The sequence below is a fragment of the Calonectris borealis genome, chromosome 3 (assembly GCF_964195595.1).
Source record: "Calonectris borealis chromosome 3, bCalBor7.hap1.2, whole genome shotgun sequence".
NCBI lineage: Eukaryota > Metazoa > Chordata > Aves > Procellariiformes > Procellariidae > Calonectris > Calonectris borealis.
In genome coordinates, this window is record NC_134314.1 from 8,253,726 (window position 1) to 8,272,103 (window position 18,378).

General features: G+C 39.4%; 1 protein-coding gene across 8 annotated transcripts in view; it reads left to right on the top strand.

Annotated features, from left to right (window-relative positions):
- The window catches only part of ITSN2 (intersectin 2), a 100,142-nt gene that overhangs the window by 63,548 nt on the left and 18,216 nt on the right, over nt 1-18,378 (top strand). For all 8 annotated transcript variants that reach the window (XM_075144937.1, XM_075144940.1, XM_075144945.1 and 5 more), the window contains 11 exons: nt 2,113-2,558; nt 3,923-4,044; nt 6,061-6,236; nt 6,523-6,667; nt 7,197-7,402; nt 8,250-8,314; nt 10,332-10,498; nt 10,803-10,848; nt 11,031-11,152; nt 12,892-12,988; nt 14,100-14,291. In XM_075144937.1, coding sequence (XP_075001038.1) covers nt 2,113-2,558; nt 3,923-4,044; nt 6,061-6,236; nt 6,523-6,667; nt 7,197-7,402; nt 8,250-8,314; nt 10,332-10,498; nt 10,803-10,848; nt 11,031-11,152; nt 12,892-12,988; nt 14,100-14,291 — 1,784 coding nt within the window. The remainder of the gene's footprint in view (nt 1-2,112; nt 2,559-3,922; nt 4,045-6,060; nt 6,237-6,522; nt 6,668-7,196; nt 7,403-8,249; nt 8,315-10,331; nt 10,499-10,802; nt 10,849-11,030; nt 11,153-12,891; nt 12,989-14,099; nt 14,292-18,378) is intronic.

Below are 18,378 nucleotides of genomic sequence, written 5' to 3' on the forward strand. Positions count from 1 at the left end.
TTGATACTTAAGACAATAGGAAGGGCATTGATTGCTTAATTCCTATGTTAATCTTGGAATCTGGATGACTGAGCAAGCTTTGAGTGTTAAATTCGGTTCCTTTTTTAGGAGGACAATGGGAAAATTCAAATATATGTCTGAGAGAATCATCCCTTCACATATATGGTCCTGGTTTTGCTCAGCCCAGCCTTGGATCAAGCACTCAAACTTTTACTGTTCTCAGCTCTTGGTTTCTCATGGTCTTGTTCCCAACTAGTTTTGTTTTCTTTTGTTTCACTGATTAAGAAAGCATAGTTTCTAGGGTTTGATTCTGGCTGTCCGAAGATGCCACTCTGTTTTTCCTCTCTCCAGACCTTCTGCTATCAGCTGCCTGTTTTGTGCTTAGCAGCCCTGGCATTGAAACAGCGCCAGAGAGAGGGTGGATGGGGGCTCTCGGTGGTCAGTCCTCATCCCTGGAGTTGATTTAGTGTACTAGTTTTGACTTATTCAGAGAATTGCTGTGTTTTGTCTTTTTAATTTGAGAGAGATTTTCTTTTTCAATGATTCATATTTGCTTTGACTGTTTTTAATGAAGCAGAGCTAGTGACCTTGTAGTATCTGTGATTCACGGTCTTAACTCATGACAGCATTTTTCTACAACAGTGTGATGGAGTTTCATAACATTTGTGACAGTCCCTTTAAGAGAACCATGTGCCACATGTATAATGATGTCCCGTTAATTTTTCTGTTGAACATAGCTATCTGATAGAGTAACAACATTACTAGCATCCTACTAGATGCTGTCGTGCTTGAAAACACAATGAAATGACCATCAGATGAGTGGACCTCTGTCGTGGTTTAACCTGGCAGGCAGCCAAATACCACGCAGCCGCTCACTCACTCCCCCCGCCCCCCCAGTGGGACGGGGAGAGAATCGGAAGGGTAAGAGTGAGAAAAACTCGTGGGTTGAGATAAAGACAGTTTAATAGAACAGAAAAGGGAAAATAATGATAATAAATAATGATAGAATATACAAAATGAGTGATGCACAATGCAATTGCTCACCACCCGCGCTGACCGATAACCAAGTAGCGATCGGTACTTCCTGGATCACACCTACCGTTCATATACTGAGCATGACGTCACATGGTATGGAATACCCCATTGGCCAGCTGGGCTGGCTGTCCTGATTATGTTCCCTCCCATCTTGTGTACCCAGCTCAGTCAGTAGGCACGGGAGCTGTCCTTGGACTAGGAGGGCACTTAGCAACAACTGAAAACATCAGTGTGTTATCAACATTCTCCTCATACTAAATCCAAAACACAGCACTAGGAAGAAATTTAACCCTATCCCAGCCGAAACTAGGACAACCTCCCACAGTGATTTGATGAAGCAGTCTCCTTTAGGCATGGTCCTTCCTCGACAACCTCTTCAGAAGGTGGCCCAAAGTGTTAGGTCCGCTCTTTTCAGAAGAGAGGTCTTAACAGATAAAATACAATGATTTTTAAGGGTGTTGAATTGGATAATAACCTCTCTGGAGAGATGAGGCACAGGATAAAATCCGAATAATTTCAGGAAATACAGTCAGATTCCCAGATTCTGTCTGCTGAAGAGTGTAGCAGTGACGGGACTAAGCATATTGAATAGATTACAACTGCTGAAGGCAAAAAATCAAAGCAGCAAAGATCAGTATGCAAAGGCTATTTTTATGTATGTACCAGAGTGAAATTTTGTTATTCATCTGTTTGGAAATCTTAGTTTCCAGTCGTGAGATTTGGATGCTACCTTGGTGGACAACTTAAAACCACCTCTGTTCCATTAACAGATCACTTCTTGCTCAATCAGGATGTAGGTGAGCAGAAGTGCTCGTGGAGGCACTGCACAAGTAACCATGTGATAGTGTTTCTATACCAAGAATTGTAGTTCATTTGTTATTTATACGTGAAATATACTGGCACTCGTGTTAAGACAAAGCATGGTCTCCTGTGGAAGAGCTTATTTCCCAGAGAGAAAAGTAGTCAATACCATAGACTCAATTTTACTTAAAAAGTGCAGTCGATTAGTCTCTGAACATGATCTCATTCATTTTTATGTGAATGTTCTCCCACTCCTCTGCCATTCTTTTCTTTCAGAAAAGCAAAACGGGAGAAGGAGAACCGATGGCAGGAAAATATCCGAAGGGAAGAGGAAGAGAAAAAGAAGCGATTGGAAGAAGAACGAATGCAGGAAAAAGTTCAAGAAAAGCTGAAAGCTGAAGAAGCAGTTGCTCTGATGAGAGAAAGGGAAAATAAGCGACAGCTTCATGCAGAGGAGGAGAAAAATAGGCAAGCCACAATCTTGAGGGAAACAGAACAACAAAGACAGAAGCAACTGGAAGAAGATAAAAGAAAGCAAGAACAAATTGCAAAAGAAGCTGAGGAGAGGCGTAAGCAGAACGAAGAGATAAAGAAGATAAAAGAAGTGACCAACTCTCAAGAGGTGGAGAAACGCACTTCTAAATTAAACATAAATGAGAAGTTTGCAGATCTGTTGAAACCAACAGAGGGTAAAAGTCTTAAGCCACCCTGGAAAAATGAAGGTAATCTTAGTCGGTTAGATTTTTGCTGTAATGATTCTTATTTTCCCGAGTGTTATTTCATTCTTTAAATGTATAATTGTTAATGTGACACAATGGCAGGCTTATTGTCTAAAATATTATTAAAAAAACCTCAACAAAACAAAGCAGCAATGTTTCATGTCTTTCGTTAGTTATAAATCATCCTATTAACTTAGGTTACTTACATCAGTTTTCAGCACCTATGACTGATGACAAATTTTCCAGTGATCATGGCCAACAAATCGCAGATGCTGGAAACAGTAATATTTCTGCTTTTTCCTAAGGCCTGCACTTTCTGTCATTAAAGTAGAATGCTAATATGGAGAAGTTCTGTTCAATGATGAGTGGATTGGCAGATAACGGTCAGTGATGTGACTGATTAACATTAAAATCTATTTTATTTCTGCATTACTCAATGCATCTTATTAAAAAACAAAGAACTGAAGTCAACCTAACTCCAGTTGTGTTAGGTTGAGTGTTAAATTTGGTTCCTTTTTGAGGAGGACAATGAGCAAATTCAAATATATGTCTGAGAGAATCATCCCTTCACATATATGGTCCTGGTTTTGCTCAGCCCAGCCTTGGAGGAAGCACTCAAACTTTTACTGTTCTCAGCTCTTGGTTTCTCATGGTCTTGTTCCCAACTAGTTTTGTCTTCTTTTGTTTTACTGATTAAGAAAGCATAGTTAACCAAATACTGGTTTAACAATATTTTTGCTAAAGGCAGTTTTGATTAGTTCCATTAGTTCATTAGTTTTTGTCAGTTTTTATTAGCCACTTTTATCCCTGAGTTCAGCAAGAGCTAAATTAGAGCAGTGCTGAAAGATATTTGCACACCTCAGCTATACCTTGTAAAACATTCACTGTTAGCAACGTCAGTCACAGACTTGGAGAACATGGATGCAAAGAAAATAGAAATTGTGGTATTTTAGGTTTCTAAGTAAAATCTTCACAACTGCTGCTGAACACTTATTGTTGTAGCCGTGGTATCTTTTCAACTTGGAAAATTATAGTTGTGTTAAACGAGACTACATTAAAGCACTGGCTTAGCCAGAGCGGTTTGACAAGGAAAGATGAGAATATAAAGATGTCATTTTTTCACTTCAGAAGACAACGCATTTTACTGCCTGTGTTATCTTTACTATATTAGCATGTTAAACTCTTGCATTGTATGCATCCTATCAGGCTGTTGTAGCTAGTGATCTCCTTTGATGCTTGCATAGTGTCTTTGGGGCAGGAACAGTTCTGTTTTACATTCATACGTGTTGCTTAGAATGGTAGGGCTCCAACTAAGTGCATGTCTTTCAGCTGTATCAAAATAGTAACTAGTTTTCTTATCCTTTCAGGCAATGCAGTTAGTGTCTCAGAGTCTAGGAATTCAGTTGCCTTGGTAAATTACAGAGCTTTATATCCATTTGAAGCAAGGAATCACGATGAGATGAGCTTTAATACTGGCGATATCATTCAGGTAAGATTTGCCACTGGCATTTAACTTGCAAAAACCCAACCCCGCTTCCCCAGCCTTGAGATACACCGAGGTCTTAAGTGTCAAAAGCATTATTTTGATATGTATTAAGACTTACTCAAAATTTAAATTTGATTGGGGTTTGTTTGTTAACAGGTAAAATTAGGATTAGTTCTGCTAAAATCTTTCTTTGGATCTTACACATCCTAGAGGCATTGAGAATCTGTTTAGAATAACAATAGTAAACTTCTAAACATAAATCAGTTAATCAGGAATGATGTAGTTGCTGCAGTTCGTCGTACGTATACAGGTTGGCCTTTAAGTGTCTGCGTGAAATACGAGTGTAGAAAATAGAGACATGAATGGCTACATAAAATGTCAAAATTCTTAATGCCATTTCAATTCAAATTAAACAAACTAGTTATTTAACAAGTAGTAGATGTGAAAGGTTCTTCTGAATCTTAATACTGTTTTCTAATGTATTGTTAGCATAGAATTCTGCCTCTTGTTGGATGGTCCTTTGTAAATGCTCCCTCAGGCAGATATCTATAGTAGTTTACTCTGTGTCCATTCTTTGTAGCACTTTTCTGGATTCAGCTGAATATGCTATCTATAATATTACAGCAGGACCATAAGATTGGAAATGTCTTCTGGCTTCGCAGTTGAAATCTGTGTTATTTCGTGTAATTATATCACTTGTCAGCATCCATGTTTTTGAAAGCATGTGCATTCAGGTGGACTTGTGAAAACTGATTGACAACTGTGGTAATACAATTAATATATATGTATCTAATATGTAAGTCCATATGGTTCCTCCTCATTCAGATTATAAGTGTTATAGGTAGGTGATCAGGGAGAATTTACAAAGCAGTGTGGTACAAAATATTAGAACACTTAAGTATTAGCCTTCAGTTTGACAGTGTTAAATCATGTATTTGCATTTTCATACCAATGAAGCATGGAAGAGGGAACAAGAGAAGTAGGTTTTGTTTTGGCTTTCTTCTCAGGTATATCTGTGTCATTTAACTACTGGTAACTTATTTCAGAAATAGGCTTACAGCTGCCGCCTCCGCCTCCTCTTTCTCCTCTTATACCCCAAACCTCAACTAAGCTAACTAGCTGATAGTATTTGATGAGCTGCTAATTTTTAGCTAATTTTGACTAATTTGCAGCATAATGGAGACTTCAATATTGCTATGAATGTTTAAGGATGCTCTTGGCTGGGTGTCGGTCTCTTCTCCCAAGTAGCAAGTGATAGGAGGAGAGGAAATGGCCTCAATTTGTGCCAGGGGAGGTTTAGATTGGACATTAGGAAAAACATCGTCACTGAAAGGGTTATTGAGCATTGGAACAGGCTGCGCAGGGAAGTGGTGGAGTCACCATCCCTGGAGGTATTTAAAAGATGTGAAGATGTGGCGCTTAGGGACATGGTTTAGTGGTGGACTTGGCAGTGTCAGGTTTACAGTTGGACTTGATGATCTTAAGGGTCTTTTCTAACCTAAATGATTCTATGATTCTATTCTAAACTTAATTGTATAGTGAATAACAGAATTTTTGGACGTGTTTTGGATGCAGTCGAATGACATAGTTAGTTATATCTGTAAGCAGAACTGCAGCAGTTGTTTTCATGCGCTGCTAGGCTCACCAGCCGCTGCCTCTGGGCTGCGCATTTGGCAAAATACAACACAATGCACCATAATTTTTGGCAAACCAGAATGGCTGCAGGTTTAGTACACGGTTCCCAGTGTGCACGTTTGGGGCCCGTTTGAAGGAACATAATGTCTTTGAGGCCTGTCTCTACCTGTGTCTAAAACCAGTGCAATTGCATCATCACCCTGTTTCTTGAACAGGGCAAAATCAGCTCAATTCTGAAAGGGAAGAGAATGAAAATGCTGATCCTTGTGTTGAGTGCTGCTCAAGCTGTTCAGTTCAGAGTGCCAGCAGGTGCTGACGCACTAGATACCTGTTTGTTTCACTCTGCTAATTGTGTTTTCTTTGTATTTGTCCTCCTGTCCATAGGTTGATGAAAAAACCGTGGGAGAGCCTGGTTGGCTTTATGGGAGTTTTCAGGGACATTTTGGTTGGTTTCCATGCAATTATGTAGAAAAAATACCAGAAGGAGAAAAATCTTTATCTCCTAAGAAAGCCTTACTTCCTCCTACAGTATCTTTATCTACTACCTCAGCTGCTTCAGAGTGAGTTTTTGTTATGTTTGTGTTAAAATTGCTTTTTCTAAATTTAACTAACACATAATGTGCTGTATAGTTTCATTCGGTGTTTGCTTTTAAAATATAAATGCAGAAAACTTATTAAAGAACCTACCTGAAAGTCTTAGCCTGGAAATTTTAAGTATTTGATAGTCTGCTTTGCGTTGTGTAGAATATCTGTTTTATATATGTTTAAAAAAAAAAGTGATTCTGCTTGAGGTACTTTTGAAATAAAAATTGTGATGTGTTAAATATGCCTGTATTCGATTTGCAGACCACTTTCGCCAAGTAAATCCACAGAAGACTCTGATTACCAAAACATACCTTTTTCTAGCCTGAATGTTAATACAGCATGGCAACAGAAATCAGCTTTTACTCGCACTGTGTCCCCTGGATCTGTTTCACCCATTCATGGACAGGTATGGAGAACTTGCTGTATTTTAGATAGATGTTAATGAAACTGATTTAAAAAAACAAACAAACAAAACCAACCAAACAAAAAAAACACACAAAAAATCCCCAAACCAAACGAAACCACAGCTTTTCTAGTACTGGGTGCACTGAACAGTCTAGAGGATAAAGAAACTAGTGTGAATTCTCCAGTAGTGTACATTGACATAATTCCATGTGTTTCCATGACCAGTGAGCAAGAAGACTCATGCAGTATGTTTCATAATTCTGTAATAATTTTCACCTGTAATTAGACACACGATATTTCTAGCAAATAAGAAACAGAGTTGAGAGATTGTTCCTGAGTCAACAGGTTGTATACAGCAATGTAAAATGTTGTTGACCAGAGAACAAATTATTCAGCCAACACTTAGGAGTGAAATTGCTTAGACTTCAATTAAAAGATACCTCACTATTTATTTGGTTGGGGTTTTTTTTAACACTTGCACCAATTTGGGGTAGTGTGGTCAATCAACATCTCCACTTCTGTCTTAACAGGGGCAACCTGTCGAGAACTTAAAAGCACAAGCACTTTGCTCTTGGACTGCAAAAAAAGATAACCACTTGAATTTTTCAAAAAATGATATCATAACTGTCCTGGAGCAGCAGGAAAACTGGTGGTTTGGAGAGGTACATGGAGGAAGGGGTTGGTTTCCAAAATCTTACGTCAAGCTGTTACCTGGGAGTGAAATCAAGAAAGAGGAGTAAGTATGACTTTTGCTTTTGTTTTATTCAACAGTTCACAAAAAAAGGTGGTTTTAGAGTGCAAAATTCTTGCAGTGCTTTGAAGTGCAGAATATAAATACTGTTTACAGTTTACACCGTGCCATTTTAGGCTTTTATTATTTCATTCTGGCAAGCCAAGTAATGTTGGGCTCACTACTGTGTAAACAGTCAGTCTTCCAAGGCTGAGTGCTGTGAAAAATCAGTGGTGTTACACTATTCATCAAGTGCCAGACTTTGTTTTGGTTCATTACCGAGTCAGCTCTCTTGCAGTGTAGTTGCTTTCTGCCTCTGAAGGTGCCAATTTCTAATTGACCTACAAAGAATTGTAAGCTTGTAAGGTGCATCTTGCAGAAATAGTGTATTTTTCTTTACTTGAAAAGATCATCAGGTCTATCCTAATGCTGCAAGGTAACTGTTCAGGTAATAATTCAAAGTCTGGTTTCTGCTGGGATGGGCTGTACCGTTGTGTGTGGATTGTTCTTTTCATGCGTTATGATAAAAGTTCTTAGAAGTTCTCTAGAATGAGAGAATTTAGACAAAATCTTTAATTTGTACTTCTTTTGGATAGTATAATTTGCGAATGTATCTTCTCGCCTTTCATCACACGCAGCTGTTTTTTTTTTTTTTGAAGTGGTGTGCTCTTGGATACCATTCATATCTCAAGTATCAGTAATACCTATCACTGACAGTCAGGGAAGTCTTTGCAATTAATTCAGAGGCAATACGAACTTTGAGATAAGCAAAGTGAGCTTAGTCTCATTCTAATAAAGAGATTTGTTCTTGATCAGCCTTTTTAGTTGTTCAAACTTTTTTTTCTTTCTGCAGACCAGAAGCTATTTATGCAGCTGTAAAGAAAAAGCCTAATACACAGTCTTACGCAGCAGGAGAGGGTAAGACAGCATGAAATATGCTACCTAATGATACAGTCTGTTTCTGCTTAATGGCATGTGAATAAGCTTAAATATGTGAAGAGTTTCTGAGCAGGCCTTTTAATGCTTGTCCAAAAGATACAGAGCAAATGTAGAGCTACTGTTATGAGAATTCTAAAACAGGAACTTAAGTAAAGCTTATAACTAATTCAGGTTGAGCGTAGGCCTGGGTGTTTTGGTTTTGTTTTTAAGATTTTTGCTCGAGCGTTAATTTGTATCTGAAAACTTAAATATAGAATCATAGAATCATCAAGGTTGGAAAAGACCTCTAAGATCATCAAGTCCAACCGTCAACCCAACACCACCATGCCCACTAAACCATGTCCCTAAGCGCCTCATCTACACGTCTTTTAAATACCTCCAGGGATGGTGACTCCACCACTTCCCTGGGCAGCCTGTTCCAAGGCCTGACCACTCTTTCAGTAAAGAAATTTCTCCTAATGTCCAGCCTAAACCTCCCTTGGCGCAACTTGAGGCCATTTCCTCTCGTCCTATCGCTTGTTACTTGGGAGAAGAGACCGACCCCCACCTCGCTACAACCTCCTTTCAGGTAGTTGCAGAGCGCGATGAGGTCTCCCCTCAGCCTCCTCTTCTCCAGACTAAACAACCCCAGTTCCCTCAGCCGCTCCTCATCAGACTTGTGCTCCAGGCCCTTCACCAGCTTCGTTGCCCTTCTCTGGACACGCTGCAGCACCTCCATGTCCTTCTTGTAGTGAGGGGCCCAAAACTGAACACAGGATTCGAGGTGCGGCCTCACCAGTGCCGAGTACAGGGGCACGATCACCTCCCTGCTCCTGCTGGCCACACTATTCCTGATACAGGCCAGGATGCCGTTGGCCTTCTTGGCCACCTGGGCACACTGCCAGCTCATGTTCAGCCGGCTGTCAGCCAGCACCCCCAGGTCCTTTTCCTCCGGGCAGCTTTCCAGCCACTCTTCCCCAAGCCTGTAGCGTTGCCTGGGGTTGTTGTGGCCGAAGTGCAGGACCCGGCACTTGGCCTTGTTGAACCTCATACAGTTGGCCTCGGCCCATCGATCCAGCCTGTCCAGGTCCCTCTGCAGAGCCTTCCTACCCTCGAGCAGATCAACACTCCTGCCCAGCGTGGTGTCATCTGCAAACTTACTGAGGGAGCACTCGATCCCCTCATCCAGATCATTGATAAAGATATTGAACAGGACTGGCCCCAGCACTGAGCCCTGGGGAACACCGCTCGTGACCGGCCGCCAACTGGATTTAACTCCGTTCACCACAACTCTCTGGGCTCGGCCGTCCAGCCAGTTTTTTACCCAGCGAAGAGTGCACCTGTCTGGGCCGTGAGCTGCCAATATGTCTCATACCCGTACGCCGAGTTCCCTTCCTGCTGTTCTCTACTATCTTACGCTGTACTGTAGAGACATGAGAAGGGATTTTTAGTCTCCTGGGTGTAGATCATTCTCTTTTAATCAGTAGGGAGTAGAGAAAACAAACATTACTGGAGAAAAATTTGTGGGAAGCACTTTCTAAGCCTTTTAATCTAGTGTATCTCCATGCTTCCCCAATTATATTTTAATTCCACTTGGTTTTTTTCATTTTTGCTGTGTTAGTCAGATAAGAATGGTTTTAATCAGGTTTAGGTGTGGAATATACATGCTTGCTGTGAAACACAGAGGTAGGGTGGAATACTTAACGCAAGAGATGAGTTTTCAAGCTGTGGTCTACAGACCTCTACTGATCCGCAGGATGATCATAGGGCAGTAACTCTCACTGTGCCGAATTCCTCTATCTGTACAAAGTTGTGTACCTGCAATTCAAAGTTGTACGCATGAGGCGAGATGTGATTGCAATCAAGCAAGTAGGTAGGTTGATTCACAAACTTGTGATCCATGTTATGAACACACTGATGAACGCTGCTATCAGAAACAGCTTTGCTTGCATCTGACGTACTTTTATCCTCCTATCTGAAACTATTGTCTCCTTCTTTATATGTGCTGTTTGCACAGAGTATGTTGCGCTCTATTCATATTCAAGCTCTGAGCCTGGTGACTTGACTTTCACGGAAGGTGAGGAGATCTTAGTGATCCAGAAGGAAGGGGAATGGTGGACCGGGAGCATTGATGGCAGAACTGGAATCTTTCCCTCCAATTACGTCAGACCAAAGGATCAAGAAGTGAGTTCATATTCTGAGAATTAAAGCAAGATGCTTTCTCTCAATTTTATTGTATTACTGGTATTGATATCTAGCTCTTAGACAGGGATTTTAAGCAGAGGTTAATGTGCTTGACAGAAAAGAAAAACCTAAGTAGCTTGAGTGCTAAATCAGTGCTCTAGCCCCAGTGTCACACTGTCTCTCTCCATACTGGATGGTGTTTTGTTAAATACAGGCTCAAAATTACAATCTCCACGTGCTTAAAGTTGGTGTAAACTCTACTGTTTTTATTGCACATTAAAAGATGACTGTTGTGTCTTTGTAGGCTTCTAGTAATGCTGGCAAAACTGGAACAATAAATAAGAAACCTGGTAAGTGTGTGTTAACTTTTTAGAACTGTTTCTTAAGTGACTATGAGCATTTAGGTTCATAGCAGTGTTTTAATGGTGGCTAATGTGCTTAGCTGCAAGATATGTACCAGGATATTTCTGTGGATCTAGCTCTTACTGTAATGAAAAAAATTACAAATGCAATTAATATATTATCTTTTCAGAAATTGCTCAGGTTACTACTGCCTATGCTGCATCAGGAACTGAACAGCTTAGTCTTGCTCCAGGACAGCTAATACTTATTCTGAAGAAAAATGCTAGTGGATGGTGGCAAGGGGAGTTGCAGGTAATTATTGAAGGAGAAATAATTGTGACTTCACGAATGGCAAGGAGGTGATCTTAGGTTTAATTCAAGAAAACAACTAAGTATAGCATTCTACAAGCTGGCTAGAAAGTTATTTTCATCGTGTATAAACCATATTTGGGGAAAAACAAGTTTTTAATTAAACCTTGGGTTGCTGGGATTTTTTGTTTGGTGGTGTTTTTTTTTGTTTTGGAGGGTTTTTTTTATCACAGAAAATAGTAAAACTGTCAATGAACATGTGTATGGGAGGGGGGAGATGGATGTTGACAATTAATAAGTTGGTTAGGATTTAATTGATAAAACATTAAATTGTAAAATTATTCTAATGAAAGAACAGGAATTCTTGAGAGTTGGAGTTGGAAGCTAGTTTATTGTGAAGATTGCTGTTCCCACTTTTCTCGTTTCCCCACTTCCAATGAATTTCAAATACCAAGGGTTGAGGGTACTGTTACATGATGTTCTTCTTAAATCATAGTTGATATTTTGACTTTTGGAGCCCCATGGATCTTGTCCATAATAGCCTTCATCTTTGCAACCAATGCAAAGTTAAGTCCTGATCTTGTACTGTCTGTTACCTTTTTCTTTAGCTGAATTTTAGCTGGATCTGCATTGTTAGCCTGAATTTAAACATGTTACTTCCAATACTGAATGCTATTTCCAATATTGGGATTGGACATCACAATAGAAAGTTCTGTCCTCTTAAAATCACTTAATTGACCTTTCCCAAGGTATTCTACAGCCACACACACTCTGTTTTGAGTGAATACTCTTGTTAACACCTATCTTCTCTCTCCAACAGTTAGAACAGGGCTGATCCAACTATTCAGCATCTGTTGTTAAAACCAGCCTGCTTTACAGATACAGGAGGAGAGATCACAGCGAGCAAGTTGAGAAATTGCTGCACTGAGTTTCTGCGAATTAACAGCAGTAGAAAAATTATTCATAGTATAGGCAAAAAAATAAATACAGAAAACAATGAATAGTTTGTATTTTAAGAGGCCCAGTGCTGGTTCAGGAAGAAGCTTCAAAGAGTAAAAAACAGGAAAAAAAAGTGGGGAAAGGGAAACTAAGACCTGTAACTGTCAATTCTTGCTAGTTTGAATTTCTTTTTTTGTTGTAATAGAGCTTACTATGCAGTTACTGCTTTCTAAAATTTGTGCTCACTTTTACATCCTGACTTTGTGTGCGCTCTGAAATATATTTGTTTCTTCAGTGTGTGCAGAGTTCATCTTTACCTGTGGGACTAAAAAAGCAAAGACTAAAAAACGAGGAAATTCTTTTCAAACTCTCACATGCTCTACTAGGTAGGAAGTGATATCAAATACTTAGGTCAGGATTTTCTAAAGTAGCTTATAGTAATTGTTACCTCTGTTCTGGGTATCTCATTAGAGAGTCCTTGTATGATGCATAAGTGGAATGTTCACAGAGCGAATTTTCAGCCCTACAGTTAAATTGTGCACTGAAATAATTAGCTGCACTTGAAAATTTTGCATTAATACATTTGCCAGAACATATTAGGGTGCAGCTTTATTTGAATTGGGTTGTTTTATCCTTTAGCCAGATTTTTTCTTTTTGAGATCTGTTCAGTATTTAGTTGGTATTTGGAAGCCTGACTTTTTGTCTTTTGTTGGCAAAACTGTGTGACATATTTGTTGTATTTTTTCCAGTCGATAGACTATTTGGTTTCTTAATTGTGTAATAACCATTTTAAACATTTACAGGCAAGAGGGAAAAAGAGACAGAAAGGATGGTTCCCTGCCAGCCATGTGAAATTACTGGGTCCGAGCAGTGAAAGAACCATATCTGCTGTTCCCTCAGGTGAAAAAAAATGACTTTATATTTCATTTAGAGTATTTTATGTAACTGCTTCAGTTGTTCAGATACTAGTCTGAATTACATAACTAGTGTAATACTGTGTTTAATGGCCGTATCTGATTGTGGTGTCACTGTGGAAGGTAAAGTCCTAGTTGGAATCTGGGCCTTTTGACAGACTTGTCCATTCAGCTGTTACCTCTGTCCAAGAAAGGTAAAATCTCACACCTTCTTAACCAAAACAGTTGTTCGTAGGGTCCTTAGCATATACTGTCCTCTACATACCTTACAACAGAAGGTCTCAGTCGTACAAAGGTGTTTATATCCAGAAATCTGTGAGGATCAGCAATCCATCTTCTATGGCAAGAGCTTTTTAATTTTGCTGAATGCACTGAAGAGCCGCACACTTCTCATTTGGAAACTCCATGTTTCCAAATGCTAGCAAAAACCTCACAGAAAACTAGCAATCACGGACAAACACATTGCAATTACATGCACTGCTCCTTATAAGGAGGGAGACTAAGCAGCAAATTTCCACTAGATTTTTCCATTTGAGTGGCCTGGTACAAATGAGATTATTTCACAGAAAAGGAGCTTTTTCGCTTCTGCATGCTTAAATTTTGTTGTTCTCCACAGCTATGATTTGCTTATACAACAGCTTCCTGGATATTACTGGACAAAACTTCCTTTTGACTAAACCTGCAGCTCACGATTGGCTAATGCACATTTCCTCTGCCTCTGCCACGTGTTTCTCACAAGTATCAGCTATAAGATAATCAAACTCACTTTCTTTTCCCATCCAGTAAAAGAGAGAGAAGCCTACTTGTTGATATTTTAAAATGTTCAGAAGGCCAATAGATGCTGTGCTAACTGAATCAATTCGCTATGTAAGTGCATAGATATATAAAGTGGAAATAAAGATGACTGACTTTTCTTCAGTTGGGCCAGGCAAAGAAAAGGGAGGACAGGTCCACATCAGGATAAGATCGTGTGGCATTTTTGTTACGTAACAGTGTACGTGAAATTGTTGTTTCTTTCCTGTGGTTAAGTAAAACACTCAAAAACAGTATTAATACTTGTGTAACAGTGTTCTGCTATATTTCTTTTTTCTTTGTAGTGTGTCAAGTGATAGCGATGTATGATTACACGGCAAACAATGAAGATGAGCTCAGTTTCTCCAAAGGGCAGCTTATTAATGTACTGAGTAAAGATGACGCTGACTGGTGGCAAGGAGAAATCAGTGGTGTGACAGGTCTCTTCCCCTCAAACTACGTGAAGATGACCACGGATTCTGATCCAAGTCAGCAGTGTAAGCAACTTCTATTATTTATTAATTTTGTTACTTTATTTCAAAGGTGCATTGCTATTCTTCTGCTTGGTGTTTAGAATTTGGAGCTCCAGGCATCAGCTGAATTTATTGGTACTTTAAATACTTTTCTATTTAACAACCAAATACTTTTCTACAAACAACCAGCACGTTACCAACCAGCCAGTCTGTAATAGTAAGAGTGCTAGGGTGAGCTAAAATATTAGATTTGGTAGGTGTTCCCCTTCCACTAAAGGTGCTGATGTTTGGTAACTGCCACTGACTGGGAGTCAGTGCAGGCATACTGTGCTCGATTATAGAACTTGCTCGAGTTTTATAAAATGCGAAAAAGTGTCTGCTGTAGTCATCTTTAACTTATATTTAAACTATTTATCGGTTAAGTAAAAATAACCATAGAAAGGATAGGGAAAAGATTCTAGCATTAGCAAGTGATCTATCCTAGGGTAAATACGCGTGTCCTGGCTCACAGCGATCCAGCTCTCATCCAATTCTGAGAAACAAGATATATATCAAAACACACGTTAAGCTGAAAATTATAAGCAGCAGGCTGAGAACTGACTGCTAGAATATCCATCTATCTGACGGTGAAAATTTTCTCTCTCTTTTTTGCACATAAACACAGTAAAGGTTTCTGGTGTCTCTTCCCACACCCCTCCCCCCCCCCCCGTTTTTTTTGGCCCTTTTCCCCAGACAAAATTATCACCATTTTTACTCCCTCAGCTTTTCATCCTGGGGCCCTGTGATTAAACCAACTTTTATATCAACCCATGACATCAGTGGGTTTGGGAACATATCTTAATGTAAAAGTTGCTCCTTTGACATAACAAGCCTTGTCCCTTCACTTACGATTTTTTCCCTAGGCATCCTTTGTAGTTTTCTCAGTATAAAAACATGCATCCAGAAGTCTGGTTGAAATAGACTCTTACTAGCTTTGTAACTAGTGTGTAGGACCAGTTTGCACTTAAGATTTGATCAACATAGCTGTGTTCTTACAGAAGAATTCACAAACTCGGTAATGAAGGTACAGCTTGGATTGGAAAGTTAAGATATTTTCCCTGGGGAGCTTGTAACGGTACCGGGGCAAAATACAGTATACACCATTCTTGAGGTTTTCTTTTTAGCTGAATTACATCTGTGCTTACATTTTTGGGAACGCATTGATTTTTTTTTTTTTTTTTTAAAAACACCTCTGGCTGGTGTGGCCGTGATGTCGAAAACTTCTGCATTTAGATTGAATTTAACGTTTTTTCAATTAGGCATATCTAAATCATTAAAATGATCCTTTGAAAGTTTTTGTTTGTTTAAATAGAGACAAAAATCTCAATTTTGAAGAAGTAGTATAGACTAAATCCAGATGGGCTATAAAATTAAGATTCTGGCTGCGTATTAAAACTTTCTGGATCGTCAAAAATGGTAGAGATATTAGCTTACCACACCAGGTGTGTTTCCATTTAAAGTTACGTAGCTGAGTGTGGTAAGTGCAAGATGATTACATATACCACTAATTTTCAACAAAAGCAGTGCTAAGATCAAGTTGTAATTGGAAGCATTTGATGTGATGATTAAGTTTTTCTCATTGTTTACTGATATGTCATTAGGCTGTCGTCTTCTCAGATTTCAATGCTGTGGAGTAAAAATATTTCCATCCACATCAAATTGTGGCTGTGTGAACAGAATTTTCCTTTGAAAGTACATCGACAAAGGTCAGCCAGTGGCAGTCAGATGAGCAGGTGTGCACATGAGCAGATGTGCACCAGGTCATTTGTACGTCATCGTTAAACTTTTGACTAAGAAATAGTCTGTTTGCTATGAAGCAGATCTGCTGGTGCTTAATTAACAAAATCCGCCTACTGGTGAATGAAGAACATGTTGAGGTTTAAAAAAAAAAAATTCTCTGAGTATTTCAAATAAGCTAGTTTGTATATTAGTTTTGTGCTGGGATTTGCCACTTTTTTGTGATATTAAAACATATGCATTTGAAAACTTCAGGAAAAATCCTGCTTAAAGTCCGGAGCCTGCTCAAAACCAGCATGGCTTGTTAGCTCAAGCGCAGCATTGTGCAAATACCATGACACAGATTTCAGCTGGGCTGCTTTCACATGGTGTGAAGTCTGACCTAGTAAGTTGCGTTAGCAATAAGCTAGTGCTGTAGCATTCTTCTGTAACCAGAGAAATATTTAAGTATCTACCAATTGAACTTTCAAACTTTCTTGGATATCCTTAAAATATTTTTTTCTCTTATTTAAATGTAGAAATTTAAATTCTGCACTTCTGTAAGTGCAGAAACTATGACTAGTATTCTTGAGAAATCACTAAGGAATTGTCCCACAGAAATGTTGATGTGGCCCTCTAGGGACCAGCTTGGAGATATGACAAAATATAATTTAAAAAATGCATTGTTATATTTTAAAGAATTGTTAATCTGAGTATTGTAATGTTTCTGTTGAAGAATAGCAGTTTCTCCCACTGTCTCTTCTAGACAGTCAAATGTAATGGTATTTGAAAGGGAGCAGGCAGATTTGGTTTACTCAAACAGGTTTACGGCTTAGGAAAATTGCACTTTTCCCTCAAATTTGAACTCTGTTATATGGACCACCTTTGTACCCAGAGTCTTTCCTGGGACTTACTAGTTACAGCTGTAATGGCAGACTTCCCTAGCAAAGAAGGAACTTAGGTCAGCAGGATGTTTCTTCTCTTAGGTTGCTGAAATAGCTCTCTGAACAGAATAAGCTGTGCTGACAAGATCACTTTTCCTGTGGGGTAGCTGCATATCCTGGCATAGGGTCTCTGCAAGGGAAAAAAAATAAAATCAATTAAAGGTGCCATAGGTCTGTCAACAGGTCTCTTAACTACAACTGAGTCCTGAACACAGGATACTTGAGAGTTGTGCTCTCAGTGGCCTTGGTGATGGTTAGACTTACTCATGTTTTAATGACATTTTAATAGCTCTTCCTCTAATGTTTGCACAAAAGTCATCATAAAGAATAAATAAGAACATAGAAGGTTTCAAAATATAAATAGCTATAGATTTAAAGTAAAGGAATATGCATAATCTCATAATCTTCTGTTCTTTGTTGAGTGCTTGCTCAACCATTCAGGGTCAGATCTTTTGTGTATTGCCAGTACCTGTCTAGGACATGTCTACCAGGTTTGCTTCCCGTTCTTCCCAAGGGGTCAGGCGGGGTAGGCATGGCGCACTTACCACTTTACAGTTCTCCCCGATGGCCTGGTCTGGAGATAATTTTGTCATTTCAGCCAGTCTTTGTCTGCCTTAAACAGTTGCTCTTACAAACTTGTTCCCTCCTTATTTGTTGGCTTTTTCAGTGAGATAGCTTTTTTCAGTTTGTCTTCTTATCCATGGGACCAGTCTGAGCCTTGTCGTTATATTTTCTTTAGTTGAGATTTTGTCCCCTCATGCACCTCAGATGGAGGCAAGACAGATGCTCCAGCTACATCTGCATACTTGGTTGCTGGATGTCTCTTAGTGTTAGAGATCTGTTCCTCTCTCGGAGACGTTCTTGCTGAGAGCTGGACAACTCAGCCTGGTGGACACACCTATGCTCAGTGTGCAGAGGCTTCTAGTTCATCTTACCTGAGGTATCTCATCTCCCTTTGTGAGATTGATCTTTCATAGAGCTGAAGGTTGTACCCGTTCTTTCTACTCTAATGTACGTATAGTTACTGTTTCTGTTCACTCTTCTTTCTTTTCATAGCCCAGCATTGCTGCAGTTCCTCAGGCATCTAAGTTACTCCTGCAGGTGCTTAGACTTGAGCTCCAGGTAGTCCCCATAGCCTGATAAGCACCTCCTTCCCCCATTTAAACCTGCCTTCTCTGCCTTATGCCAGTGCAATGGCAAAAGTTGGTTAGACTGGGAACAGATCCTCTCTCCATAGATCCTCTCCACACGCAAATGATGACAGTGTGAATTTCCTTAGGTACAAACTTGATGTTTGTAGTAATACCACTAGATCTACCAAATTTTTTCCTCCCCAGACCTTACTTGTAGATGTGACACGTTAGAGACATGAGGCAAGTCCTGTCCTTTCAACAAGGATCTGTATTTCCAGA